Below are 22947 nucleotides of genomic sequence, written 5' to 3'. Positions count from 1 at the left end.
GACCCCATGGATTGTAGCCTGCCAGGCTCCTTCTGTCCATGGAATTCTCCAGGCAAGAACCGAGGCATGGGTTGCCATTTCCTTCTTCCTCACCCAGGGATTGAACTGGCATCTCCTGTGTTGAAAGGCGGAGTCTTGACTACTGCGTCCCTGGGAAGCCCATTTAGTGCAGTAAGAAAGCTATATTTGAATTGTCTCCAGGTTGTGCTATGACCACACCTGAACTAGTACATTTTTAAAACTGTTTTCAATCCCAGCCTACTGTGAAAGTAGATTGGAGTGTGAACCAAGCTCCTTGTCAGAGTTTTCCATGATTCGGTCATTTTTGATAAGTTTTTCAATTGGTTACATGTACTTTGACCAGTGCAGACTTTATTTCAGTGTTTGTGTCTTTTTCTTACAAAATCTTATCCAATACTTTTAAGCAGGTACACTGGAAAATTTTCTAATTACCCTTCAGTGAACATTTCCTAATGAGCAAATTTTTTTTTTAATGTCAACATTTTAAAAGTATTTACAAGCTCCATGTGGTTGGGTGCTTCTGTGCAACTTAAATATGACTTAGTTTATAACAGTGGTTTTCAACCTTAACTGTGCTTGAGAATAACCAGGGAGCTTAACAGACCCTTTCCTAGACCAGTGAAGTCATACTTCCTGGGGGTGCAGAGTTTGCATAAGAGCTCCATCTGTGGCTCTGTTTGTGGTTCTCGTGAGCAGCCCAAATCATGAACCTCTACTTTAATGGAAATTGACAAGCATAAATGGCCAGATAAGTAATAATCTGAAAATATTTTTTCTAAATGGCCAGATAAGTAATAATCTGAAGATATTTTTTCTAAGTATTTAAAATTGTATAATTTGTTGTATGAGCTTGATATCATTGTTTTCTACATACTGGTAATAATATATTTTTAAGAGATCTGGTAATTCAAAGATTCGGTAGGGCAGAAACAAATACAACATTGGAAAACAATTATCTTCCAATTTAAAAAAAAATTCAGTAAGGTCTACATCTAATTATAGGTAAATATGGCAGTTCAAAATCTTATATTAAAAAAATGCTGGTGATTTCATTTGTTTGGCTTGTCCGATTACAGAGAGCTGGATAGTATAACCCAGTTATCCCTTTTCTCAGTGCCGTTATCTGTTACTACTTCATGCAGTGGAGTAGACATTTGTGGTACACTTAAACTGTTCAATCACCGTGCCCGGTACTGTGGAGCTTATCAAGATAAAGGATAAATTCCTTGCCCCTAGTGATTTATGCTCTAGACAAAGAGAAGGTGAGTGAATGTCAAATTACTGTTATGTAGGCTAGATGACGCTAAGTCCTGAAATAAAGGTACAAAATGGTACGTGACTCAAAGGGAGAACTGTCATCTCGTTGGGGAGTTGTGACAGTGTTTTCAACCCTACTGTTTACTTTTGTTATCACCAACTGTAGTCCTTCACCTGTGGAACTAAACTTCAGCTGCTGGTACAGTGCCCCAAGACTACTTTGCTAGCTTGTAGCATGAATACAGCAGGATGCCTTTTAACATCCTTTAGCAGTCAGCGAAGAACAGAAACCTGTCTTATTTGTGCACATGTGGAGGTTTTTTTTTTTTTTTTTCTCACAGTCAAATGAATAAAGCTCTGTGCTTCTGCTTCCTAGTATGTTCTAAATTTTATATGCACTAGACCTGGTTATTCAAGAATTCATGGTAATTTCTTTTCTCTTCACTTTCCTGCAACTAACTCAACAAACATTTCTGGTTGCTGGCAGTGAGCCAGTAACAGAAATGTGTGATTATTTATGTAAGGTATTATTGCAAGAATACTTAGAGAAAATGCTTATGGTTTCCAAAGGCATGTCACTAGTCCAGATTACTTCCTAAGCTCCAATCTGCCATCTTCTGTCTTATTACTAGGGCTTTGTGCCTGCTGCTCTTTTCCTTGGAACACCCTTCCCCTGCCATATCCTCTGCTTACACCTCCAGGAAGTCTTTTTCTGACCTCCTCTGCCTGGGTTAGATCTGGTATCCTGCACAAGCTATATTTTAACTTTCATCATATTGATTGTAATTGTTCTTTTACTTGAAACTATCCACCATAAAAATGCCATCTCTATGAGGTCAAACATCATGTCCACAGCAGGTGCTCAACAGATGTTTCTTAACTGAATAAGAATCCATATGAAACAGTATAGTTTGGTAGTTAAACATGAGTTTGGGAGTCAAATTTGGGTTTGTCTCTACCACTTACTAGTGCAAGTTTGGTTTCTTATCTGGAAAATGAGGTTTAAAATAGTACTCATTCCATGGTTTTGTTTGTGTGTGTGTACATGTATATTAAATGATTATATTTATAAAATGCTTGGCCCAGCACATAGTAATCACACAGTAAATATTAGCTCAACAATAATATTGCATATTAGTCTGATCTTAGTGGCTTCCAAATGAAACTAAACAGAACTTTAATCACCTTGTACTTTGGGATCCTTTCTCATTTGAGGGTTTATAAGAAATCAGCTGTGATCCAGAAATCACTGAAAGCACCTGCCAGTTAAGTTTATGTTAACTTTTGGTTTTGTGCTTTATGGAATATGCATTTGTGTCATAATCTGTTTTCTACTTTATATAAGACAACTGATTTCTTCCTTGATCACTATGGGTAAATTATTTGAAAATTTCTATTAGGTCCACTAATGCTCCTTTTTACTGATGCAGAAAGTTGGAGATTAATGATGTTATCATGTCTGTGGTTTATTTAATCTTCTGTTCTTGGGCTCTATGTGTGAGTTTCATGTGCAGTCTTTTAGTTCCTGAAAACCTGTGACTTTTGTCTTAGAATATTGTAGTATATTGTATTCCTCAGGGAATAAGTTTCTTTAGGTTAATGTGATTACAGATGTGACTTCAGGGTCATAATTTTGAGTTCAACTGATTTAACTAGTTCTTTACTGTTGTTGAGCAGTAAGTGAGCAAGTGTGCTTTTCTGGGTTTCTATACCGTGATAGGCTGCTGTAGTTAATACAGTGGAATTCAGATCTTCCTGTATTGTATGAACATTCCCAAAGACTGAACTGCCAGAAAGAGCAACTTTAAAGATATAGGGAGAGGAGAGCTCACTGAAACTATGTTAGATCTTTTGATATTACAAGAGGGACATAAAACTAACCAAGAGTACATGACCATTTCCATTAGGGAAAAAGTGATTGAAAGTATTTATTGATACTTAAGAAATAAATGAATATAAGTAAAAATAAAATTTAACATTTTTGTGTAATGCTTAAGAAAAAGGCTTTGTGAAATAAATGTATTATTATATTCCTGAAAAAGAAAGACTGATAGTATATAATTTGTACTACCCAAATTAAATTATTTTTTCCACTCAGAATTTTATTGGGGAAAAGAAATTTACTGGGATTCTTTCTACCCTGATAATGTTTTTCTAAAGTTCATTAGGGAGAAAAAGTAGTCAAAAGCATTGTTAAAAATCTGAAAAATAAGAGAAAGGGAAGTGAAAATCTGAAACCAGATACTACTAAACACAGTAATAGATCCATGGTACATTTTAACTACATGCCAAAGGAGGTGAGAAATAAAAGGGAATCATTTTTCAGAAATTTTAATTTAGAAAACTCACTAAGCAGTTGAAGGAGCATTAACATAGACCTCCACTTAATACTTGACACCAAGATAAATTTTACATGAATTAAAGGTTAGGAACCTTTAGAGATCAAATTGCCAACATCCGTGGATCACTGAAAAAGCAAGAGAGTTCCAGAAAAAGACTATCTCTGCTTTATTGACTATGCCAAAGCCTTTGACTGTGTGGATCACAATAAACTGTGGAAAATTCTGAAAGAGATGGAAATACCAGACCACCTGATTTGCCTCTTGAGAAATCTGTATGCAGGTCAGGAAGCAACAGTTAGAACTAGAATGAAACAACAGACTGGTTCCAAATAGGAAAAGGAGTACGTCAAGGCTGTATATTGTCACCCTGCTTATTTAACTTATATGCAGAGGACATCATGAGAAACACTGGGCTGGAAGAAGCACAAGCTGGAATCAAGATTGTCAAGAGAAATATCAATAGCCCAAGATATGCAGATGACACTACCCTTATGGCAGAAAGTGAAGAGAAGCTAAAAAGCCTGTTGATGAAAGTGAAAGAGGAGAGTGAAAAAGTTGGCTTAAAGCTCAATATTAAGAAAACAAAGATCATGGCATCTGGTCCCATCACTTCATGGCAAATAGATGGGGAGACAGTGGCTGACTTTATTTTGGGGGGCTCCAGAATTACCACAGATGGTGACTGCAGCCATGAAATTAAAAGACGCTTACTCCTTGGAAGGAAAGCTATGACCAACCTAGATAGCCTATTAAAAAGCAGAGACATTGCTTTGCCAACAAAGCTTCGTCTAGTCAAGGCTATAGTTTTTCCAGTGATCATGCACGGATGTGAGAGTTGGACAATAAAGAGAGCTGAGCACCGAAGAATTGATGCTTTTGAACTGTGGTGTTGGAGAAGACTCTTGAGAGTCCTTTGGACTGCAAGGAGATCCAACCAGTCCATCCTAAAGGAGATCAGCCCTGGGTGTTAATTGGAAGAACTGATGTTGAAGCTGAAACTCCAATACTTTGGTCACCTGATGCGAAGAACTGGCTCATTTGAAAAGACCCTGATCCTGGGAAAGATTGAAGGCAGGAGGAGAAGGGGGCGTCAGAGGAAGAGATGGTTGGCTGGCATCACCGACTCAATGGGCATGAGTTTGGGTAAACTCTGGGAGTTGGTGATGGACAGGAAGGCCTGGCCTGCTGCAGTCCATGGGGGTCACAAAGAGTCGGACACAACTAAGTGACTGAACTGAACTGATGAGAATTCAAATGAAAGGAAAATTAGAATAAAGTGGAGTTGAGTATTTATCAAACTTATGAGTAGATATCTTACTTTCAGAACAGTAAAAAGAAACAAAGGAAAAGAATAGTTTGCAGATTTAAATATTCCAAATTGTAATATTTGCAGATGTAAGAATAATAAAAAAGTAAGATCAGGGAGATACTATACCAAATATTACATAAGATTTATATCTTTATTCTATAAAGAGCTTGCATATTAGTAAGAGAAACACTGATCTCTAAATATTTGGTCAATTGATAAAAAATGTATCTCACAAAGATATTCGATTAAACAAGCACGTGGGAAATGTTCAATATAGTAGAACTAAATAAATGTTAGGTATTATGTGTTCAGTTAGGGGGAAAGTGAAATTGGTATTTCCATTAGAGGTGAGATATGGTAAAACCTCATAGAAACAGAGAGCAATCAATGATTCTAAGCAAAAGTTAAAAACCAGATCAAGTTCTAACTAACACAGGTAGTATAAAACATGTACACAGATTTTTTTCCCCCGAAGAATGTATGTCTTTAACAAGCAAATCATTCATAATTGAGTTCTGCTTAAAACTTGGATGTGACCAAACGTGGTCACTCTTTGAATTCACTCCAATTTCATGACACATCCTGAGGGTGGAGTGGGTGGGGTGTCTTTTGTTGTTGTTGTTGTCTTTAGCTTTGGCCAAAAAGTTAGCTTCCTTTTTTTGAAAATTTGAAATGCTTCCAACACTTACATATTGAGGTTGGTTCTGTCTTATTCCTCTGTCTCCCCAGACGCCTTATACTCAGTAGACATTTGTTAAAAAGACATATTCTACCTGCATTTACTGCTAAAAACATGATACTGCAAATCATCTTTAGTGCTCATTATTTCCCTGATGAAACAGCATCTAGTTGTTAGAGCCACGGAGAGAAAGGAATGAGTGAATACGCACCAGGGTTCTTGTTTGTACTGTTTCATGTATCAGTGCCTTAGTTTTGCCCAACCTGCTGTCACTAGTTTAGGTGCTCAGATATTTAGTTTCTGGAGCTCTGTCTTTTCTGGGATTGTGTAAAAGGCCAGGTTCTCCTAGAGTACTTGAAATTCTCAAAGGTTTTCACTTTGAGAACACCAGTGAACTTCATATTCCTTGTGAGAACGTAGCTTGCTGCTGCTGCTGCTTAGTCACTTCGGTCGTGTCCTACTCTTTGCGCCCCTGTGGACTGCAGCCCACCAGGCTCTCGTGTCCATGGGATTTTCTAGGCAAGAATACTAGAGTGCGTCGCCATGCCCTCCTCCAGGAGATGTTCCTGACCCGGGAATTGAGCCCCAGTCTCCTGCATTGCAGACAGATTCTTTATCACTGAGACACCAGGGATGGCCAAGAATGTAGACTGGGACTACTTTATTGGCAAATACTACAGCCCCAGTACCTAATTTTAATGTATACAATTAAATTAAGCCAGTGGTTCTCAAGTGGGTTGACACCCCCCCACCCCAGGAACATTGGGTAACATCTGGAAGTGTTTTGTTTTTGTTGTCACAGATAGGGGAAAGGAAATGCTGCTGGTATCTAGTGGGTAGCGGGAAGGGATGCTGCTACAGTGCTTGGGAGAGCTGCCCCACCCATCCCCTCAACAAAGAATTGTCTGGTCCAGAATGTCAGTAGTGCTGAAGTTGAAAAATGTGGAGTTAAAGTCTATAGAAATAAAATCTATGAAGTTGGGAGAAATCAAAAACTTCTGTTAGTACTATTGTAAGGTCTTAGTAAATTAGTAAATATAAATGTCTTCTAGATGTGAATTGTAGCTTGAGAGCTTTAAAGGAGGATTTGTAGTTTGCCTTCAATGTGTTTAAAAATACTACACAGTTTCCATTGTGAGTATGGATACAGTTACACGAAGAAAGTAAGTTTTTAACCTCCCTGTGTTAGATATCTGTATCTTCATATTGGTTTATAAAGCAAACTTAACAACTCACAGTATCTGTGCCTTCTGTGAGTTTATACGCTAAAGGGAGTGTTCTTAATACTGACGAAATCCGAAGAACTGGTAGGACTGGCAATCAGAAGGCAGACGGAGCTGAGCAGTAGGTAGAACTAGGATTGAGCCAAGCAGAAATTGGCTGATCAGATCTCTGCCAGGAGGCCACTACCAGAGAGTCAGATTGCAAATGAGAAAATCACAACTGAGGGAGCAGGCCTTGCCCATTTAAACAGAGCATTTATGCATGGATTCCCTGTGTCAAAATTACATTAGTGTTTAAAATCTCTTCTCTTATTTTTTGTTATTTGCGTGTGTTTTAAAAAGATTTAATAATCTAAGAAAGATGTAACTGTTTTCAAATCAAAGGGACAGATGCAAGTGAAGATTTTGATTCTGCAGCTTTTTTGTGTTTTGTGGTTATAGACCCTTTCTTTCGTCACTTGACTTTTGAACCTGATCTAATGCAAGGGTCATCATACTCACCTCCATTTTAAAATGTAAATAGTGTAAAGCCTTTACTACATCATCTGAAACATGATTCAGTTCAGTTCAGTCACTCAGTTGTGTCCGACTCTTTGCGACCCCATGAATCACAGCACGCCAGACACATGATTAGTACCCTCCAAATAGTAACATTCATGGTTTTAAAATCTCTTTAAATCTGGAAAGATCATTGATTCTATAGTGTTATTAAAATTTTAGTTAATGCCAAAGCGTGTATAGTATTCATGCTATACCCATGACAGTAACTTAGCTTTATTCCTAACCTTTGATTTTTAGTATTTAGCATATGAAAGACTATTAAAAATGGAGACAAAATGTTCATCTTATTAGAGGACTGGGGTTACTTGTTTTAGGAATTCTGAGGAAATTAGAGATCAAGTGCTTTGCATAATATAATGCTTGATGTTTAGCAACTATTACACTCAGTGAATGCTAGTTTCCAACTTTCATATTGCCAAGAGGCTTAGAAATACTATTATAATGCTACTGCTATTGTGTTAATTTATTGAATGAAGATAGTAGATGTAATTGGAGTAAGAGGAAATTGGCAGACAGTAAATCATTTTAAGCTATAATGGTGTTTACTGAAATTGAAATGATTCTAACTAAAACTGACTGTCTCCTTTTAACTGATTTAAAACATTTGTTTTTAGTTTTGACCATTTACATGACACAAGATCTGAAGGCTCTTTGTTTATGTATCCTGATTTAGGAGGATTTTGGTCTGTCCTTTGACTGAATACATTGTCTCTGCAGACATGGTGTAATTTTCAGGTCCTGCCAGAGTAGAGCGAAAACCCCAGCTGTGTCTTTTGTGTTCTAGAAACCACTTGTCATTCTCTTTTTTCTCTCTCTTTTCTTTTCACTACAGCTGTGTTCAATGGCTAGGTGACATCCTACTCTTTCTATCCCAGCGTTTTTTTATCTTGGCAAAACAGTGTCTGTCAGGCAACCACTGACTAATCTGGAGGCTCAAACTGGAAGAAGGTTGTTTTGTTTTGTTTTAATTTTGCTGGATATTCAGGTTAAGACCTTGGCTAGAATAGAAAGATCCAGAAAGTTTGAATTAAAGATAATCAGAACTAATTGAAAAACAAAGAAAAAATGAAAAAAACATCGTTCTGGTTTATGTCAAAGAGAAGTGGTATTAAATGAAGCAGCTCGTCTAGCATCCCATATTCGGAACATTCTATTAGAGATTGATGAAATTCAGAGTCCACGTTGAATAATTTTCTCGTTGACTCATATAGACTTTAGTGTCTTCTATCTGTGTTTGGGAACTGACTCCTTGAAATTCTTCTCTTCAATAAAATTGTTTCCTAAAAAGTGATGTTAAAGTAATAATTATATTTATTTCTGGGAAATATTTTAGTGTTAAATTAGTTTAGCTTTGCTCAGCAGTCAACAGTCTTTTTCGGTAAGTGCCTGTTAGATACTAAGTTCTAGGTGCTGGGCATTCAGTAGGGAACATTGCAAAGAGAATGCCCTTGCCCTCTTGGAGCTTATTTATTATCATCTGGTTTATTATTAGAAAGACTTACTGTGAAGATTTACTTGGCATCAAATGACTTTAGTATTTCAGCTTTTCAAATTAAGTGAATATGAGAAAACCTGTGATGCTAGAAATGTTCTATTAATCTTGACCTGGGTGGTGTTTACGTGGCATGAGAGTGTAGAGTTATCTATCTTCTAATTAACATTCGTGTACTTTATTCATTATGCTTCATTTTAAAAAATGTTTTTAATGTACATTAAAATTCTCCAATGGTTTCCCATTGCCATTAGACTAAAACTCATATTCCTTTTTAAAGTATATAGTGATAAATTATATGTTAAGGTAATGTTAAATTCTGAAGCTGTTATGTTAATGTGTAAAAATTGTGTTTGACCAAATAAAAACTTGAAAACTTCTTACTTCATCCAACATTTTTTTTTAAAACAATGTTCACAGAGATGTTATAGAAAACAGTGGCAGGTTTTTGTTTTTTTTTTTTTTTTCAAGTTTTAGTTGCTAATTTTTGGCTGTGTTGGGTCTTCGTTACTGTGAGGGCTTTTCTCTAATTGGGGATAGCAGGGGCTAATCTTTAGTTGTGGTGCGGGAGCTTCTCGTTGCAGTGGTCTCTTGTTGCAAAGCACAGGCTCTTGTCACGCAGCCTTCAGTAGTTGCAGCTCAAGCTCAGAAGTTGTTGGTGCATGAGTTTGGTTTCCTATGGCATGTGGGATCTTCCCGGATCAGGGATCGAACCTGCATCTCCTGCTTTGACAGGCAGATTCTTTGCCACTGAGATGCCAAGGAAGCCTTCATCTAACATTTTATTGACAGAATTTTAATGATACGAACTTTAAACTATTCACATTAAATAACTCCCAAAATATAGTGTGACTTGAAGGAATTTTATTTGCAAGTACTAAAACTTTTTACTTAAGACAAGTATAAGTTAATAACATAGAAAATGACTTTCACGAGATAGTTATAGAAAGATAAGATGATCTGTTTTTTATTCCTGAAGCCATCTTTAATGCAGAAACAAAGACAGATTAATCTAAAGTGGGCAAAGTGAGTGCATAAGGGGTGAGAATTTGATAACTTTGTGATGAAATTCTGTTACTTTCCCACATGAACTGAGAACAGAATTTATTTTGCACAGTCAAGAGAAGTCATTGGCACAGTTGTAGAAAGCAAATCCAGAAAAGGGGGAATGGGGATTTGGAAAGAGGCCAAAATAAAGGCCTTTTGCTTCTACCCTGCTAATTCTTTTGATGTTTTTCTCATTTCCTCTTTCTTCTTTTAATAAAGGCTGAAGTGGGCAAGGGAAGGAAATAAAAGCATGTCTAGATTTCAGAAGGTTGTCAGCTTCCTTCCACATATTCCAGTCCCTCTATTTTCTTGACTCCTTTATTCCCCAGAGCAGCATTTCTCAACTTCAGCACTGTCGACATTTTGGGCCAGAGAATTTGTTTTGTGGAGTGCTTATTGTAGGATGTTTGGTAGCATCCCTGGCCTGTACCCACCAGGTACCAGTACCACAAGTTGTAACAACCGAAAGTGTCTCAAGACATTTTTGAGACACTCAAGATATGCCCCAGATCTTCTTGAGGGCAAAATCACCCCAGCTAAGAACTGCTTTTCTAGAGGACAGTTACTGATGGGCTTCCCTGTGGCTCAGCTGGTAAAGAATCTGCCTCCAGTGTTCAAAGAGCCCCTGGAGAAGGGAAAGGCTACCCAATCCAGTATTCTGGCCTGGAGAATTCCATGGACTACATAGTCCATGGGGTTGCAAAGACTTGGACACGACTGAGTGATTTTCACTTTGACTTACTTTCACACTAAGCTTATTACCACCTCTCCTCCTTTTCTAATCTTGGTCTTTGTCACAAGTAGCTCACACACACACCCCGCCCCCTTGTGAGAAAAGAATGCTTAGAAAGAATTCTACCATTTTATTAGGTAAGACTTGTATTCTGGAGTAATAGAAAGGAGTCCACTGAAAATGGAAATTCACAATGTAATCAATAATTGATTTTCATTAGTTTGCTAGAATATTTCTTCCTCTTAAAAATTATACTATTGAAAGGGGAAATTTATCCTTTTTTCTTTATTATACTGGAGCCTGGCTGAGAAAAACAAGCCATTTTCTTGGAAAAGCTCCCTTTTTCTGTATAGGGTATTTTATTGGCATCATACTATATTGAGAAATTCAACATATATACTGCTAAATATACAGGGATTTTGTTTGTGCTTTTTGGTCTATTGTTCGGGTCTTATTAAGGATGTCCCACACAATGAGAAACATTCTGAGGGATGGTTGGATTTGAAGTTGTAAAGATTATGGATCCATGAAACAGGCAAAAATGAATAGCCACTTTACAGAAAATATAGCTATCTCTTAAGCATATGAAAAATGCTTAACTTTGCTTCTTATAATTAAAACTACATTGAAATACATTTTTTTAACCTAAAATCAACAAGTTTGATGGTATACTTGTTATGGACTGAATTGTGCTCCTCTTTGCAATTCATCTGTTGAAACCCTAACCCTCACTGTAATTATATTTGGAAGTAGGAAATTTAGGAGGTACTTAGGGTTAAAGAAGATGTTCCGGGTGAGATTCTAATCCAGGAGGATTAGTGGCTTTATAAGACTGGAGGAAGAGTCTCTCCACCTGCACACTCCATCTCAACAATTGCATGTAAACTAAACAACATGCTGCTTAAAAAACAACAGATCTATGATGCAGTCAAAGAGGAAATTTAAAAATGCCTTGAGACAAACCATAATGAACAGCCACAGAAAAAGAAATGAAGGAAAAAACATGCATTCTTAATATGTTACTTTTGGAAGTATAATTGGTATAGCCTCTGTAAAGAGCATTTGGGGACTGTCCAAAAAATGTTACATGTGTATGTTCTTTGACATGGCAAATCATCCTACTCATATATTCAAAAGATGGGGGGAAAATGTATATAGAAGATTATATACTGTGTATTGTTTGTAATAAAAAAGATTGGGAACAGTAGCTTCAATTCATATGACATTCAAAACATCAGGAGTTCTCTTAAGCTCTTTACATATATGCACTTACTTAATTATCATGATAACCTTACAAGGTAGGTATTGTTTTACAAATAGAGAAGCTGAGGTTTAGTAACTTCGCCAACTTTGTAAGTGAACTCAAGACTATTAAGCTTTAGTTTTGCTCCTCAACCCATATCCCATCAGTAGGGAATCGGTAAAATAAAACTGTGCAGCTGTTAAAAAAAAAAAAAAGAAAAACATTTTTGTGTACTGTTATTAAATGATCTCTAAAATATGTTGCAAAGTGAAAAAAATGTACAGAACACTTTTTATAAGTGTTCTTATTATATATATTATCTTATATCTTATATATTATATTATATATATTATAATTATATATTATATATAATTATATAAATTATATATTTATATATATTATATAATTTTATATTATATATATCTTATACATTATATATTATCATATATATCTTATTATATATATTATCTTATATATTTTGCCACCATTTGTGTAAAATGAGGAAAAAATATATCCATGTCTACTATCTATGTATAAAATATGTTCAGAAGGATATTGAGAAAATTGGCAGTGTTGTTGACTATGGCGGAGATCACTGGGCAACTGAAGCTTAGGTTTTGCACTCCACTCTTGTAAAAATTTTGAGCCATCTAAATAAATTTCATACTAAGAAAAAAGAAATGTATTTTAAAAGAATATATATTATATCCCAAAGTATATAATTATCCTAACTGAGAGATACATATAATACATTTGGATGAATAAGTAAATGGTAGGAAATAGAAAACTCTCCTCTATAGAAGAATTCTGAATAATTTATATAGCTTCTCTGCCTTGAAGGACAGGTGCAGGGGGCGCTCCACAGAAAGAGAGAGGCAGTGGAACTTCTCTCAGCAAAGCCGAGGGGTCCCGAGGAGAGGTGAGCCTGCTGTCCGCCAACCCAGCCCCTCAGGGAGCGAGAGACAATCAGACTCGACAGGGGTTCCGTCTAAGCATTTCCACTTTATTGCCACAAACTCTTGGTTTATATAGGCAAGCAAGGGGGTTTTGCGAGGGACTTTCCATAGTTGCACCAATCACGTTAAAGGTCAAATCGTAGTATGCCATAGTTGCACCAATCACGTTAAAGGTCAAATCATCATGTGCCTTCATTGTAACAGGAGTCTATGGTGATCATGTGTGCATGGAAATCAAGAGAGCCAATCAAAAGTTTTGACAAACAACTTACGCCGCGCCCTCATCTCTTCCGCCAGGCGCCATCTTAGCTCTAAGCCGCAAAGCTAGCCCTTCTTTTTTAAGGTTTCCCATTTAGGGCCCCGCAGACAGGGAAAGTAACTTGTCATTCCTTAACAAGTGTTAAGGGTAGGCTGTTCATAGTAACTTACTTCCAAAGAGTCTGTTATCAGTGGGAGCGGGGAATAGCTTTCCAGGGGAGAGACCTGACAGACACGGCCCAGTCAGGTCATCAAGGCCTGCGTCAACAGTAGTTGGTCGTGTTGGTGGTAGGTACACTTGATATGATATGATGAGTATGGCACTTTACCTCTGACGTCTTCTTTACCAAGATCCGTAACTCCAGTCTAATAATGAGAAAAATTCTGACAATAAGGCATCTGAGAAAACCCCTGAACAGTTCTCCTCAAAACAGTCAAGGTCTTCAAAACTCCGCAAAGTCTAAGGAACTGGCACAGCCAAAAAGGGCCTAAGAAGATCTGACAATTGAGGAAAGTATGGTATCCTAAACAGGAACCTGGGACAAGAAAAAGACATTGGGTAAAAACTAGGGAAATCTGAATGAACTGTGGACTTTAGTTAATGATAATGTATCAATATTAGTTCATTAAGTGTAAGAAATTTACCCATGAAAATGTCAGTAATAGGGGAATCTGGTATATGGGTATAGGTATAGGGAAACTCACTCTGCTGTTGTCTTAATTTTTCTGTGTCAAACTATTTAAAGTCCATTTTTTAAAAAAGTATATGTATGTCTCTATACATCTATGTATATGCTGTGAAAGTGCTGCAGTCAATATACCAACAAATTTGGAAAACTCAGCAGTGGCCACAGGACTGGAAAAGGTCAGTTTTCGTTCCAATCCCAAAGAAAGGCAATGCCAAAGAATGCTCAAACTACTGCACAATTGCACTCATTTCGTGCTAGTAAAGCAATGCTCAAAATTCTCCAAGCCAGGCTTCAGCAGTACGTGAACCGTGAAATTCCAGATGTTCAAACTGGTTTTAGAAAAGGCAGAGGAACCAGAGATCAAATTGCCAACATCCACTGGATCATCAAAAAAGCAAGAGAGTTCCAGAGAAACATCTATTTCTGCTTTATTGACTATGCCAAAGCCTTTGACTTTGTGAAAGTGAAAGAAAGTGAAAGTGAAGTCATTCAGTTGTGTCCGACTATTTGCGACCCCATGGACTGTAGCCTATCAGGCTCCTCCATCCATGGGATTTTCCAGGCAAGAGTGCTGGAGTGGATTGCCATTGCCTTCTCCAGGGGATCTTCCCGACCCAGGAATCGAACCCAGGTCTCCCGCACTGCAGGTGGACGCTTTACTGTCTGAGCCACCTGACTGTGTGGATCACAATAAACTGTGGAAAATTCTAAAAGAGATGGGAATACCAGAGCACCTGACCTGCCTCTTGAGAAGTCTGTATGCAGGTCAGGAAGCAACAGTTAGAACTGGACATGGAACAACAGACTGGTTCCAAATAGGAAAAGGAGTACGTCAAGGCTGTATATTGTCACCCTGCTTAGTTAACTTCTATGCAGAGGACATCATGAGAAACACTGGGCTGGATGAAGCACAAGCTGGAATCAAGATTGCCTGGAGAATTATCAGTAACCTCGGATATGCAGATGACGCCACCCTTATGGCAGAAAGTGAAGAAGAACTAAAGTCCCTCTTGATGAAAGTGAAAGAGGAGAGTAAAAAGTTGGCTTAAAGCTCAACATTAGAAAGCTTAAGATCATAGCATCTGGTCCCATCACTTCATGGTAAATAGATAGGGAAACAGTAGCTGACCTTATTTTGGGGGGCTCCAAAATCACTGCAGATGGTGACTGCAGCCATGAAATTAAGACGCTTACTCCTTGGAAAGAAAGCTATGACCAACCTAGATAGCATATTAAAAAGCAGATACATTACTTTGTCAACAAAGGTCTGTCTAGTCAAGGCTGTGGTTTTTCCAGTGGTCATATATGGATGTGAGAGTTGGACTATAAAGAAAGCTGAGCAACTGAACTGAACTGATAAATGTATATGTGTGTGTGTTTATATGTGTTTGTGTATAGGGCTTCCTGGGTGGGTTCTTTATTGCTGTATATATAGGTGTTGCTAGCAGTAAAGACTATAAAGAAAGCTGAGCACCAAAGAATGGATGCTTTTGAACTGTGGTGTTGGAAAAGACTCTTGAGAGTCCCGTGGACTGCAAGGAAATCCAACCAGTCCATCCTAAAGGAAATCAGTCCTGAATATTCATTGGAAGAACTGATGCTGAAACTCCAATACTTTGGCCACTTGATGCAAAGAACTGACTCATTGGAAAAGACCCTGATGCTGGGAAAGATTGAAGGCAGGAGGAGAAAGGGACGACAGAGGATGAGATGATTGGATGGCATCACCAATGCAATGGACATGAGTTTGAGTAGGCTCCGGGAGTTGGTGATGGACAGGGAAGCCGGGTGTGCTGCAGTCCATGGGGTCACAAAGAGTTGGACACGACTGAGAGACTGAACTGAACTGAGCAGTAAAGAACCCACGTGCCAGTGCAGGGTACATAAGAGACTCGGGTTCAATTCCTGGGTCAGGAAGATCCCCTGGAGAAGGACATAGCAACCCTTTCCAGTATTCTTACCTGGAGAATCCGATGGGCACAGAAGCCTAGTGGGCTATAATCCGTAGGGTCACGAAGAGTCAGACACAACTGAAATGACTTAGCGTGCACACATGCGTGCATATATATATATGTATTTAATATTGAATACACTGAGTAATATAGAAGTAAATTTTGAAATCAGGTGTCCATGTCCTAGTCCCTAGAGCTTAACCATAAATCTAGGAATAATGTTCGTGTGTTTTGTTTGTTTTAAATGTTCTTGATACTTACCCCTAAGCATCTTTGCTGTGGACATCTTTGCCACAGGCATTTTGGTCACATTCAAGTTTTTTGTTCACAGATACTACAGTACTACATGATTGCAGTCAGTTGAATCTGCAGGTGCAGAACTGCAGATTCAGAGGCCAACTGTCAAGTTATGCATAGGTTTTTGACTGCATGGGGGTCGGCGCTCCTAGCCCACACATTGTTCAACTGTATGTGGTTTTTTGCTTATTCAGTTTTCTTCTCGTTCCGCGTTGCACTTATTCTTTTTCACTAAAATTTCTTCCTTCATTAAGAGAGGTGTCATTTTCCAAATACTGGGATGCATGTTTGTAACCAAGCTTTGTATTGTGTTGTGAAAGCTTTCTTCTACAGTGTTGTTTCTGTCACATGTCTGTTGGTAGACATTCCAAAATTCTGTGGGAAATGTGGGATGAGTTCTGCACCTTTAAGGCCCTCAGCCTCTTTCTCCTCTGATGTGTAGTATATTTCAAAATAAGAAACCAGATCATTTGGGGGCAAATCATCCTCATTTGTCAGGACTTCCCTGGTGGCTCACACAGTAAAGCGTCTGACTCATTTGTCAGTTTAGTAAAGCCATTGATAATGTTGCCAAGTGGAAGAATTGGTAATATACTTTGAAACCAAACTGTCAACCAGTTATTTTATCTTTGATGGCAGAATTGCCTTATGGGCAGTAAGTTATGTGGCAAACATGCTGCAAAGAAGTCAATGATAAAGATGCTTAGGGTGAAAATAGGAGACGTGGTTTTAAGCTCTACAGATGATTCTAGTGTGTGACCAAAGGTGAGACATGATGTTACAAATTCATTCCTACTTGAAAACCAATTTCTGAATTTTAAACAATCATCAACCTTCTATATATTCAAAGCTTATTAACAGAGTTTTTTTTGTTTTTTATGGAGTTGTTCCTTACAATTGTTTAGATTTTTTTTAAGTGAGTGTTTATGGTTTATTTCCTTGTTTCTACTTTTTAAGTGTTTATCTTTGAAATACTAATGCCTCAAGATTCATAATATTTTTAATGGTGGGCAACACTGTTTCCTGATATTCAGTGACAATATTTAATATTCTCTCTGGCTCTTTTTTTCAGGCCAGTTTCTGTTACTTCATTTTGTAAGGACCCTTGTTTTCATAGAATTCCTAAATGTCTTACCAAACACACCTATATAATCATGAATAGCAAAACTCTTTTTCACAGACTTGTCATTACATTTCCTTTCCCTTGGAGAATTGTGTAATTTCTCAACCATATAGATGAATATAGTATGTAAACATGTGCTAGTCCAGAAAGTTACTTTTGTCTTTACCATCACTGATGGCTTTCCAGCTTGGTACACAATGTATGTCTTAAATATTATTAATACTCGTAATTTTGCTAAGCCATTAATTTTTTATGTTTTCTTCTCTCATTGATATGGTTAGTTGTAGGGAGTTCTGATTTGGTCAAAGCAGTATTAGTGATCCATATAATTTACCAAATGTGTTTCTAGAGGGAAGTGTTTCTTGTCTTGCTTCCAGTCTTCTATATAATCCAGACCCTGATACCTCTCTCCTGAACCGTAGCTTCTGCCTTTTTCCGGAGCTTACTCTGTCACTTCCTGTTCCAGTCCCGGCTACTCAGTGCTGTTAGCATTATCCTTTTAAAATTGATCATGTTTGTGCCTTGCTCTGGTACCCCTTGTCTCTCCCACTTTGGGTATAGAATAATGTGAACCACTAGTGTTTATTTGATCACAGTGCTGAGTGTTTTATAGTCGTCAAATAATTTAATTTTGACGAGAAGTACTTAAAGCTAGTACTCTTGGGGACTTCCCTGCAGGTCCAGTGGTTAAGACTCCATGCTTCCACTGCAAGAGGCACAGGTCTGATCCCTGGGAACTAAGATCCTGCATGCCATGTGGTGCACCATAAAAAATAAAAGCTTGTACTCTTACTATTCCTAACTTATAGACAAGAAACTGAGCTTTGAGAGGCTAAGCAGCTTATCTAAGGTGCTATAGTTTGTAGGTTGCAAAGCTTGAGAACCCAGCTCTGCAGATGCTGACTGTCTCTGTTTGTATGGTCTGTCTGGGGCTCTGGTGTACATTTTTGCCTTTTTCCTGTCCCTGCCCGCCGCCTACTGCCACCTCATTCTCCAGTAGTCAGAGTCCACTTCCCTTCTGTCATTTACCTCCTACTTTCTCAGTGATGACCCTTTCATTTTCACTTTCTGCCTATGGAAATCTTGCTTCTCTTTTTATGATTCTGCTCAAATAGCACTCTTAAAGGGATAGTCTATCTTTTTTACTCCCTCTTCTAGGGTGTTTTCATTCTTGGCACTTCTCTTATCATGTTATATATTTGTTTTATTTCTTTCTACTAGATTGTAAGCCCCTGGAAGGCAAAGACTGACTGTTAGCTTTACACACCATAAGACCGTACACTTAGAAGACATAAAAAAAAAAATTGTGACTTTTTAAAATGAGTTGTATTCATACAAATATTTTGTTAGAGATTTTATAAGGATGGAATATGGAATCCTTTTGTTAGTAATTCTTAAGAATTGTTGCAACTAAGGTCGTATTTTAGTTGCAACTAAGTTTTACTCTCCGTTAGGTATTTTCCAATTTAATAATTAAATAAAATTTAGTAAATTTAAATTTTAAGTTAAAATTTAATGAAAATAATTTTTGATTCTGTGTAACTCTTTTCAATGGAAAATTCTCATGCTGTTAGATCTGTTTACAGCATGTTATGAAGTTTTAAAAATATCCATAACTCAAATATTGAAAAGAGGTATAGTATTATAAAAATTCTAAATATTTCTACACTTTATTAACTGAGGTTTCTTAAAATGCAAGTAAACTTTAAAATTTCTAATTAAGTCATTATTTTCAATTCCTAAAAATTAAACTTTTTCCCCCAGAATTGAGACCTTTTTAGAGATGTATATAAAAATTTTTAATGGGAAAATTAAGGCCATAAAGTAAGATGAACCAGGTTGGTATCTGCACCTAAAATATATGCCGTAAGATCTTTAATTGATGTAAAAGTGGGCTACAAGTTTGGCTTGGCCTTTTTCAGTGGGCAAAGTAAACAGGAAAACCTGATTAGTTACCTGATCAAACTGCTTATTACAAAACCAACTGGATGTGAACAAGGAAAAATCATCCAAGGTCAGGATATCTTATTTAGAGGATACAGTGAGTTGACTCCATAAAGAAGATATTAAACTTACTAAACCATCAAGATGTAAAAGTTAAAGGAAAGCATAAATAACAGTTGATTACTCAAGCTAGATTAGCATGGTGATTGAGCACAGGGAATATGGCTAGACTGAGAAACTCAACTTTTAATTTATTTTTAATTAGCTTAAATTTAAATAACTACATGTGTCCATACTGAACAACAACAATATGGCTGGTAGTTGACTAGATGGGAAGCTCAGTTCTGAAGGACAGGAAAGACTGCTCATCTCTCAGTCTTTGTAAGAATAGCACTAAGTTGAAGATTGTATTCTTCATCAATAACTGAGTAAAGAAATTCTGTACTTCTAAGAGACAAATGTTTTAAGATATCAGTAATTATTTATATTGCTTTCCTTTATATTTTTGAACTTGAGAATTAACCAAGGTGCTTAAGCACAGAGTTGATCTTTTCTGGATATTAATAAAATTGTTAGCAAATAGTGTCTCCAGGAGATGATGAGGGACAGGGAGGCCTGGCATGCTGCAGTCCATGGGGTTGCAGAGAATTGGACACGACTTGATAACTGAACAACAACAAAAGTACATTTAAAATTATTTCATAAGATTGAGACATTTACTTATGAAATGAGTATACTGATACAGGACTGTTTTCCTACAGTTTCCAGAGTGTGGATTCTTTGGCATGTATGACAAAATTCTTCTTTTTCGCCATGATATGAACTCAGAAAATATTCTGCAGCTCATTACCTCAGCAGATGAAATACATGAAGGAGACCTAGTAGAAGTTGTTCTTTCAGGTAAGTAAATAGTTTCTTTTATTTTGTTGCCTTTTTTTTCCTCCCAAAGAGCCTTTTTGGGTGGGGGAACTTCAACTAAATGCTATATTTAATTATACTTTGTAAATACTGTAGTTGCTTACTTCTTTCATCTATTATAAGGTTATTATATGATTTTTACTTTCAGGAAGGTTACATCACAGATAAGAAAATAGGAAAATAAGAAAGAAAGTGTTAGTTGCTCAGTCGTGTCCAACTCATTGTGACCCCATGACCGTAGCCCACCAGGTTCCTCTGTCCATGGAATTCTCCAGGCAAGAACACTGGAGTGGGTTGCCATTTCCTTCTCCAGGGCACCTTCCCAACCCAGGGATCAAACCCAGGTCTCCCATATTGCAGGCAGGCTCTTTACCATCTGAGTCACCAGGGAAGCCCCCAGGAAAATAAGCCCTGAATTATTTAAAGTGTTACTAAGCTAAGGGAATTATCAGTTGAATTGGAAGAGGACTATATTCCTCTGTTGACTCAAAGAAATTAAACAATTACACTGAAATTCTGTTTCTTTTTCCCATTTCTGTGACGATTTGGAAAAGAAAATCAGAAGGAAAAGAAAGAAAGAAATAATGAAAATGTGGAAGAGGAAACTGCAGTATTGGTTGATTCTGTTACCTAAACAGTGCTCCTTCTCTTCTTTTTCTTCGTGGGCATTTTCTTATTCTCTCCTTTCCCCTCTCACCCGTTCTTGCCATCCATTGTTCCTTAGCCCCTGCTATTTCTTACCTCATCCGACAGCAGGTGGGCGCGATAGCTAGTGACAAGTGTCAAGGAATAAAAAATGTGTATATTAGGCCTATAGATCCTGTGTTTGGCAGCAAAGGAAAGAGGGAGGGAGAAACGTAGAGGGAGATAAAAAAGAAATTAAGAGATGGGAGAGAAGGAAGGGAAGAAAGGCCAGGCCAAGAGTCCAGCATCTTGCCACCATTCTTTTCACTCTTCCCAGTTTCATCTTTGCAGTCTTGAGATTCTTTCTGATCACCGCCTTTCCTTATTAGTCTCTGATCCTTACTGTTTATCTTCTCCACCACAACCCCAAATTCTGTACACATCCCAGTCCTTGTCTTCCTTTTCATTGTAGAGGGGCTTCACTCCCTGTCTTCCTGGGTGGTCATGCTCATATCTATTCCTTCTTTGCTCTGGAGCCTACATCAGCCCACGGGGATATCCATTAGTGACTTGAAGGTGATGTTGAAAGGATGTCTGATGATGGAAGCATCTGCTACTGTTGAGTTGCTCACAGAAGGGAAAAGAGTCTCTTTCTAATCCACTGGGACTGTGGAGAGCAGACAGAGTGTATCCTGGGATCCTAAATGAGGACTGAGTGCATTTCTCCCAGAAACATTGCTATAAGTTAATGTTAAGTTTTATAATTTTTTAAAATTTAGTGTTCTATTTCCCAGTACATTATAAGTTAAATAGTTTTTAACTAGCTAAAATAAATATGACAATTATTTGCAATCTAACTCCAAGAAAATGCTTTTGGAGGACAAAATACATACTTTTGGAGATCAAATTATTTTAAGTTGGTCAGCTTCCTAAAATAAAGTTCAAAAACCATGACATTAAAGTCTTAAAATAATTTTTTATGGGTAAAAGATGAAAGTTTCAGAAAAAGAAAGGTTCTGTATACTTTGACATAAATGACTATGGTTGATGTTCTTAATCTTATCACAACTGCAAGTATAGGGTTTATTTGAATATTTTTCTTATTTTTAAAGCTTTGGCCACAGTAGAAGACTTCCAGATTCGTCCACATACTCTCTATGTGCATTCTTACAAAGCGCCTACTTTCTGTGATTACTGTGGTGAGATGCTTTGGGGATTGGTACGCCAGGGACTGAAATGTGAAGGTATGTGTTCTAAATTTTTGATAATTTGAAATAAGTTTTCACATTTACGTTCTTTAATCATCGATGAAAAAATAAGATCATTGGTCAGTGACTAGGTAGTACCCAAGGTTTGGAAGCAGAGCAGTCTGGTTGTTCTGTGTTAGAATTGCCAGGAGGGTAGGATGCAGGTGCACATCTGATTAATCAGTAAACCTGTTCTGTAAAGGACCAGAGGGTACATGCTGGTATTTTAAGTTTTGCTGGCCATGTGGTCTCAGTTGCAGTGGCTTAACTTTGCCATTGTAGCATGAAAATCGCCATGGGCAGGTGGTAAACTGTGAGAATGCTGTGTTCCAAAAAATTATTTATGAGCGCTGAAATCTGAATTGCATGTAATTTTCACATGTCATAGTCCACAGTTTGCTGAAGTTATTTAAGCCAGTGGTTCTCAAACTTCACTATGTATCAGAATCACCTTGAGGATTTGCTGAAACATTACTTTGCAAGGCCCTGTCCCCAGTTTCTGATTCAGTAGGTCTGTCTGAGGTGAAGCCCAATAATTTATTAGATTTCTAACAAATTCTTGGATGCTGCCTTGGGGAGCACACTTGAAGAAACCACTGCTTTAGCTAACCTAACTTTTCTAAATAAACCTTTCTACACATTTCCCATTCTTAGCTTGTTGTCTGGATTCTTCATTAGGATAGCTACTGCTGCCAGAGAAAATAAAAGAAGCACTTGTTTTTTTTTAATGTATGCAATTAGATGGTTAAGTTAAAAAAATTTTTTTAACCTTTTAAAATCTATTTAGGCTGTGGATTAAATTATCATAAACGATGTGCCTTCAAGATTCCAAATAACTGTAGTGGTGTGAGAAAGAGACGTCTCTCAAATGTATCCCTGCCAGGACCTGGCCTCTCATTTCCAAGACTCCTGCAGACTGACTATGTAGCCCTTCCCACTGAAGAGGTATGTCCTGTAAGATAAATAGAGGGCATTTTTACCACTTACTCTTTATGTTTCTACAGTGTATATGACATCATCCTAAATCATAAG

General features: G+C 37.4%; 1 protein-coding gene across 1 annotated transcript in view; it reads left to right on the top strand.

Annotated features, from left to right (window-relative positions):
• The window catches only part of PRKD3 (protein kinase D3), an 86496-nt gene that overhangs the window by 20535 nt on the left and 43014 nt on the right, over window positions 1–22947 (top strand). Inside the window, exons 3-5 of the mRNA XM_018055130.1 lie at window positions 19888–20026; window positions 21781–21912; window positions 22703–22860. Coding sequence (XP_017910619.1) covers window positions 19888–20026; window positions 21781–21912; window positions 22703–22860 — 429 coding nt within the window. The remainder of the gene's footprint in view (window positions 1–19887; window positions 20027–21780; window positions 21913–22702; window positions 22861–22947) is intronic.

The sequence above is a fragment of the Capra hircus genome, chromosome 11 (genome assembly GCF_001704415.2).
Source record: "Capra hircus breed San Clemente chromosome 11, ASM170441v1, whole genome shotgun sequence".
In the NCBI taxonomy this organism is placed as follows: domain Eukaryota; kingdom Metazoa; phylum Chordata; class Mammalia; order Artiodactyla; family Bovidae; genus Capra; species Capra hircus.
This window is presented reverse-complemented; position numbering and strand designations above follow the sequence as displayed.